Source organism: Palaemon carinicauda, chromosome 7 (genome assembly GCF_036898095.1).
Source record: "Palaemon carinicauda isolate YSFRI2023 chromosome 7, ASM3689809v2, whole genome shotgun sequence".
Taxonomy (NCBI): Eukaryota; Metazoa; Arthropoda; class Malacostraca; order Decapoda; family Palaemonidae; genus Palaemon; species Palaemon carinicauda.
Window position 1 is genome coordinate 122,363,598 of NC_090731.1, and position 7,500 is coordinate 122,371,097.

General features: G+C 35.7%; 1 protein-coding gene and 1 long non-coding RNA gene across 2 annotated transcripts in view; both read right to left on the minus strand.

The window, feature by feature from the left end:
- Positions 1 to 1,653: 1,653 nt before the first annotated feature.
- On the minus strand, positions 1,654 to 6,639 carry LOC137644515 (uncharacterized). Its single transcript, XM_068377483.1, has 3 exons — positions 5,349 to 6,639; positions 4,414 to 5,225; positions 1,654 to 3,987 (listed from the first exon to the last, which is right to left on the minus strand). Exons 1-3 carry the CDS (start codon positions 6,637 to 6,639, stop codon positions 1,654 to 1,656), a joined length of 4,437 nt encoding a protein of 1,478 aa, XP_068233584.1.
- An 83-nt stretch (positions 6,640 to 6,722) lies between these two features.
- Positions 6,723 to 7,500, minus strand: part of LOC137643630 (uncharacterized) — a 1,004-nt gene continuing 226 nt past the window's right edge. The window contains exons 2-3 of the long non-coding RNA XR_011045031.1: positions 7,306 to 7,392; positions 6,723 to 7,069 (exon numbers count right to left, since the gene is read on the minus strand). This is a non-coding gene — a long non-coding RNA (uncharacterized lncRNA). The remainder of the gene's footprint in view (positions 7,070 to 7,305; positions 7,393 to 7,500) is intronic.

The following is a 7,500-nucleotide window of genomic DNA, read 5'->3' on the forward strand; positions in this document are numbered from 1 at the left end:
TATTATCAGTAAAAACTACGATGAAGAAACATATTGTGACATTGTGAAAGGCATAATAAGACGGACTCCTCCTAGCTCCCTTCCGAAAAGCATAACAAGTTTTACACTGCCGCCAATATATGGCAATAAAAGCACCTTGTCCCAACTAATATAATCAATTATTTGGAGACCACGTGTGTCAAAAAAGTGTGCTCGGAAGGTAAAGGCTAGAAAATTGGTAGTAGGTAAGCTGTCCAACGATTGTTTACTTATTAGGAGTGAATATTTTTAGTTAAAAAATTTATGAATTTCCCATATGCTATCAGAAATTATATGAGTTTACCTATGAAATTGCTTAGTATTTCATTTTCTTTTCATCAGAACACGTAGATGATAAGTTGTGTCCTTGTACTGTACAAGTGACCAAGACAACAATCATCACCATAGTTAAGGTTAGTGGGGCGAGACGCGAGTTTGGGACAGCGCTGACACGTTAATTTCCTTGAATGGAGAATATCATTATGCATTGCAGATTCAAATCATTTAAGAAATAATGATTTTATGCCAGAAAGTGTATAACATTGATGTAATTTGATGCTCTTATAATCAGCGTAATCAACATAGAGAAATCGAATAATGAAAAAGAAAAATGCTCACATTTCTGCGTCTTCGCCAACGCCTGACTGTTGCCTCATCCACCTGTAAATTTGTTAATAAGGGCGTTCCAGAGTGTAAATCAGTTGTAAAATGAACCTTATCCTCAATTTATTAGCAAATTTATGTATATTTATAAGGCTGTCTCTTGGTTTAATTTATGTTAAAGAATTCATTAAGTATATATATATATATATATATATATATATATATATATATATATATATATATATATATATATATATATATATATATATATATATATATATATATATATATATATTGTATGCTCAGGTACCAGATAAAAACTCAGCTTGTCGTAAAACGTTTAATTTCGACCTGTAACATTATAAAAGTCAGAATAACATACCCATTTTTTTTTTTTTTTTTTTTTACGTATCACCTTAGCAGAAACATTAATCCTTATCACCATATGAACGAACATATATAATTTCTCAATAATAATTATCATAACAATAATGTCATCACACAATCACCGTTACCAACAAGTTAAAAGATAAGTAACAATTAACTGCAAAAAGTCACTTACAACAATGCCTCCTCTCTGATACCCAGCAGATTTCTCGTGCATTAAATATCGGCTAATTTCTTCTATCAGCTCTTACGTTAACACATCCTAAAATACAACATTACTACAATATAGTAGAGGAACAATGTCAAAATGCCGATAAGACTATTCAACCGAAACATATCCATAATTTACAAATCTCATTACACAAACAATAGCATACCTTAAAGAACACAAGCTACATATCAACACCATTTGCTTGCATGAGTGCACAGCTGCACTCCTCAGCAACTACGCACGAACAGTTGGTTACGTGCACAACCTCCACCTGCCAGTCACTGGCCACGTCGACAGTCGACAGTACCACTGCCCACCGTCACAATTTTACACTGTCGTCAGTGAGCATGCGCAAACTTCACAAAACTTGAACATTACTAAAATACTTAAAAATAATTATTAGTGTTTAACTAATAATACACTCCCGCCTCCCTTTATTGTTCTTCAACGGGTAGCAATACCACCAACTTGTGAACGGATCTCTTGATAACTGTGTCACTTTGTCCCTTATATTTCCCTGGTCTTTGTATTTTGTATCTAATGCTTACATCTCTCACCTTATTGTCTCTGCCTGTTTCTGTATCTACAACCTGCCCCATTTTCCATTTTCCTCGCACAACATTTGTGTCTTTAATCAGAACAATATCACCAGGTTGTACATTTCTTTTATCTGTGTGCCATTTTTGCCTTACAATGAGTGTAGGGAAATAATCTCTCTGCCACTTACGCCAAAAGGTGTCGACAACATTTTGTATAAAGTTCAACCTTTTCTTGGTGTCACCTGATGTAGACCATGAACCAGATGGTACTTTATTACTTGCTCTACCCAAAAGTAAATCGTTCGGACACAAATATGTTCCTAATTCTACATCCATACCAGGTTTTATTCCAATAGGCCTTTCATTCATTAAGTTTGCTATTTCAAAAAATGTTGTCTGCAAATCACTAAATGTCAAGATGGTAGTTCCTATGAGCATTGACAGAGACCTTTTTACAGACTTAATTAAGGCCTCACTTACCCCATTCTGCCATGCAGCATCTGCAGACCGATTAAGTTTCCATTTCAAGCCTTCCTTTGCTCCAAATTCAGTGATCTCGTGTATGTTCCAGTTGTTATCACTCTTAAGTTCTTTACTTGCTGATACCAATTGTGAGCCTAAGTCAGAGTGTACAGTATCAGGATAGCCATGAACCGCTGTAAATCTTCTGAAACACTTTAAAAAACTATAAGTATCATATCCATCTACAACATCAATATACACGGCACGTGTAACAATACAATTGAATATAACACCATAAGCTTTACCAGTTGTCCTTTTATTTACATTATCTTTGATTTGAAAATGTCCAAAAATATCCACAGCAGTGTGATAGAATGCTGGACAAGGACTCATTCTTTCATCAGAAATCTGACCCATTCTTTGACCTTCAACTTTGGCATCCAGTTTCCTGCAAAGAATACAACCTCTCTTTATCGATCTTATGATTTTACGTGCTGAAGGAACCCAAAATTTAGACTGAAGCTTACATAGTGTAACATCAACTCCAGCATGATCCAACCTGTGTAAATAACTAATGTACAAGACTGTAAATGGATGTTTACCAGGTAATAGAATGAAGCTATCTTGGTTCCAATTATGTTTCAACCATCTTTCCATTCTTTCTCCTACCATAATTGTACCATCTTCAGCTTGAAATGGTCCTAATCTTTGAAAACATTTTTTCCAGTTCTCAGGAAGACTTTTTTGTGCTTGCATAATCCAAAACCTCTCAGCTTCCTTAAGTGATCTAGGTTTAAGTTTCTTTAGAACACCCTTAAAAGATTTCACCTTAACAATGTTAAATATCCTAGCAGTGACTGCAATTAACATCATATAGTTGTTGAATTTCGACGCATCAATTATGGTTTCTTCATGAACAGAGTATTGTGCAAGATTAACATGAATTCTATCAGGTAACTCACAATTCACCGATTGACTGATAGGCCACACTTCTAAAGGAAGGGCCATGAACTCTGGACCATATTTCCATGGATAGACAACTGCAACATTTAAAGGGTCCTGGGGTCTGGTCAATAGATCAGCAGGATTTAATCCAGAAGCAATCCACCACCATTCATTTGGGTCACTTTTTGATTGAACTTCTGCTATTCTAGTGGCTACAAAAGTTCCAAAGCCATAAGATTCCTTTTGGATTTGTGCTCTAACAATGGAGGAATCTGTTATGTGCATTACCGAACTAAATTTATATGTCATTTCATCTTCAATGGCTTTACGCATCCTGCACGCTATAACAGCTCCACACAATTCAAGCCTTGGAATAGATAACTGTCTACTAGGGGCTATCCTACTCTTTGCCACAATGAGCCTGCTCTCAAATGCACCAAACTCTAACTCCCACCTAGCATATGCAACAGCACCATAAGCATTTGTTGAACTATCACTGAAAATAACAAGTAAAGGCAATCCTTTGGCTGAGGTTGGCTTAACATTCCTTTCAAAATACAGAGTTTCAGTGCCAAATAACTCACAAAAATATGACACCCATTGTTCTTTTAAATAGGAAGGCAAGGGATCGTCCCATCCTAATTTAAAGTCACATTTCACAGTGTCTCGTAGCAAAATCTTTGCTTTTAGTGTGAATGGAAGCAAAAACCCCAGTGGGTCGTAAACAGAACACATCTGACTGACGACAACCCTTTTTGTTAAAACTGAAGGTATATTTTCAACGAAATTCAACTTGTTTAAGTCTGGTTCTGTTCTTACACCCTTATATTTTGGAGAGAAATTTAACTTAGTTTTAAAATAAAACACATCCTTATTGCATTGCCAGTTAAGGCCAAGTATTCTTTCATTACTATTCTGGGACACTTCAAAGTCAGAATGCTCATTATCTCCAGTAATGGTCCATCGTTTAATTTTAAAACTGCCTTTAGAGAGTACATTTTCAATATCTCTAATTAGGCTAAATGCCTCAGCTTTACTCTCAACAGAATGGATTATGTCATCTACATAGGAATTAGTCATTATCACACGTGATGCTTCTGGGAAGTCTTTTACCGACAATTCTGCAGTATGTCTGAGAGCTAACATTGCAATAATTCCTGAGGGCCTATCCCCGAAACCCATGCATGTCATTACATAGTGATCAGGTTTGCGATTACTTTGCAAATTTCTCCAAACAAATCTATGTACATGTTGTTCTAATTCTGGAAGCTTAATGCAATTATACATTTTGCTTATGTCACCGGCTATGCCTATAGCCTTTTCACGAAATCTTAGTAATATACCAAACATTGAGTTCAAAATATTAGGGCCCTTTGCCCAAAAACTATTTAGAGACTGGCCCATATACTTTGCCGACGAATCAAAAACAATTCTCAATGGGGTTGATATAGATCCTGGTTTTAACACTTCATGATGTTGAATGTATGTGACAGGACCAACATAGTTTTTAACCTCTTCATCGGATAACTTCCGAATTACATTGCGCTTTGTCATGTCAAGTATCTGGTCATTATAAGCTTGAGCATAGTCTGAACCCAGTTTCATCAATCTTTTCTCTGTGCCTTTCAGTCTAGCAACAGCTACAGATACATTATTTTGCAACAGTTTGGGATCCTTAGTCCATGGAAATTTAGCAGACCATTCTTTTCTGTTCGGGTAATACATCAACCCACTTTCAATAAGAGCCAGCTCCTTTTCCTCTTTTATACTATAATTGCCATTGCCTGTTGCACATTTCCCACAACGACAACTACCACATCTGGGATTACAATCAGTTCCTAAGTGTTCAATGGTGAAGAAATCATTTATCTGTGCTCTAATATCAATTACGGGTTCTACAGATATATCATAGTCGGATATTGTACTGGAAACATGATTAATGCTAATGCCTGGATTACTCCTAAACACCGATAAGGTAACAATGTCGGGATGACTGCCATACACACACATTCCAAACTGTGATTCCCTGAGCTGTAAATTTTCAGCCACAGTTTCCTTAACTGTTGGAATTAAAGAGCAATAATCAGAACCAATTAGGAGATCTATTTTCCCATAAGGTCTATCTAATGCACATACATTAACACCCTTGAATAAATGTTTCACTTTTGATAAATCTACCTTACCGACTTGAGATGTAATGTCATCGATTCCATAAACAGTAACATTGACATCATTCCCATCCTTGTCGGTTAAAACCAGATCATACTCTTTACTACTGTATGTCACAGTTTTGTCGCCCAATTTAGTCACAGCTAATCTGACACATTTTCCTTTCAGTCCCAATGCCTTAGCCACATCATTTCTGATCATTGTTATATCAGCTTCCGAGTCAAATAAAGTTTGTAACTCCTGATTACCACACTTGATCTTGTTAACCATAAATAAAACACCGTTTCTTTTCAGACTTACAAAGGAATTTCCTGTTATGAATCCCTCATGTATAATAGTATGATGAAGTTTCCCACAAGATTCATTGTTAACATCTACAGTATTACATCTGGACTTCTTTAGACATTTTCTTGCTATGTGAACACCTTTAAGGCAATTAAAGCAAATACCTTTCTTCTTTACACTCTCCATTCTGTCATTGATACTCAAGTTCTGGAAAGTTGTACAGTCTAAGATATCATGTCCATCTGAGCCATGATACCAGCACCTATGCAGCCTTGTGTTGTCACTGATCTTATTCCTGTTCCGTTCAGCATTTACTTCTGTAATTTTAGTGAAAAGGTCAGTGATATTTGTAATAGCATTTTCAAGTCCTGCTATCCTTTCCATTACATCTGACTCTCTTCCTTGCTTTGTACTACGCTGATCTTCATAAGTGCAGGTATAATTCACTTTAGCCTTAATATTATTATTGCTTCTAATATTAGCATTAAGATGTTTCATTGATTTCTTTTCACTCAAAAGGTATTCCAACAACTTTCCGAATAGGTCACGATTACCTACACACTCTGCTAACTTAACCCATTCACGCTTCTGAGTAGGTGGTAATAGTTTTTCTATCTGGCTAGTCATGTTAGCAGTATTTAATTCTGAAGCCAAACTCATTTGGTCTAAGTAAAGATAGCATTGCTCAATCTTATCAACCATCCTAATGAAACTCCCACTATCCCCTTCGGAAATAGGTTTAATTGACCTTATGTCCTCTACTACTACATCAATAATGGTTCTGCTGTTCCCAAAAGTTTCATCTAATCGCTCAAACATTTTATCGAAGTCATGATCTGCACCACGAACTGTATCCAAGGCCTCTCCTGAGAGACACTGTCTTAGCACAAAGGGATCTTTCCCATAATTTGATTGCATTAGTCTAAAAAAATCTCTCTTGAAATTGCTATAATCTCTCACATCTCCGTGAAACCTGGGCACATCTATCGGTTTTACTTTTAAAACTTTTTTCACCTGCATTTCGTCTTTAACTTTCACAAATATCACATAGGCTGCACACTTTCTATCTTCTAATGCTTTGATATAAACGTTAGCCTCCTCTATCAATTGAGCATCACAGTTCTCATCTAATAAATTGCAATACTGTTCATTAGCTAGTTCAACTTCATCATAAGCCTTAACAACTCTCTCGTATCTTTCTTCTAAAATTTCTAATGCCATTTGATCTAACATATACTCATGAAACTTATCAAGCTTACGTGTTAGTTTTGCCTTTGCGGTTCCCCTCCGGTGTTTGGCCTTCTTCTGTGCTTCCAGTGACATCCTAGCACTATCATTTTCCCCCGTGGAGCTGCCGTTTTTCCCTTTATCTGTCATGATGAGTGTTGTCGAAATGTATGCTCAGGTACCAGATAAAAACTCAGCTTGTCGTAAAAAGTTTAATTTCGACCTGTAACATTATAAAAGTCAGAATAACATACCCATTTTTTTTTTTTTTTTTTTTTTTTTTTTTTTTTTTTTTTTTTTTTTACGTATCACCTTAGCAGAAACATTAATCCTTATCACCATATGAACAAACATATATAATTTCTCAATAATAATTATCATAACAATAATGTCATCACACAATCACCGTTACCAACAAGTTAAAAGATAAGTAACAATTAACTGCAAAAAGTCACTTACAACAATGCCTCCTCTCTGATACCCAGCAGATTTCTCGTGCATTAAATATCGGCTAATTTCTTCTATCAGCTCTTACGTTGACACATCCTGAAATACAACATTACTACAATATAGTAGAGGAACAATGTCAAAATGCCGATAAGACTATTCAACCGAAACATATCCATAATTTACAAATCTCATTACACAAACAAT

Bases quoted from the DNA above. Each gene is read 5' to 3' on its own strand.
- LOC137644515 (XM_068377483.1), bottom strand. From the start codon at position 6,639: ATGCAGGTGAAAAAAGTTTTAAAAGTAAAACCGATAGATGTGCCCAGG. The intron at 5,226-5,348 runs GTAAGGTAGATT...TAATTCCAACAG, and splicing joins TGACATTACATCTCAAGTCG to TTAAGGAAACTGTGGCTGAA. The intron at 3,988-4,413 runs GTACATAGATTT...CCAAAATATAAG, and splicing joins TTCCAGAATTAGAACAACAT to GGTGTAAGAACAGAACCAGA.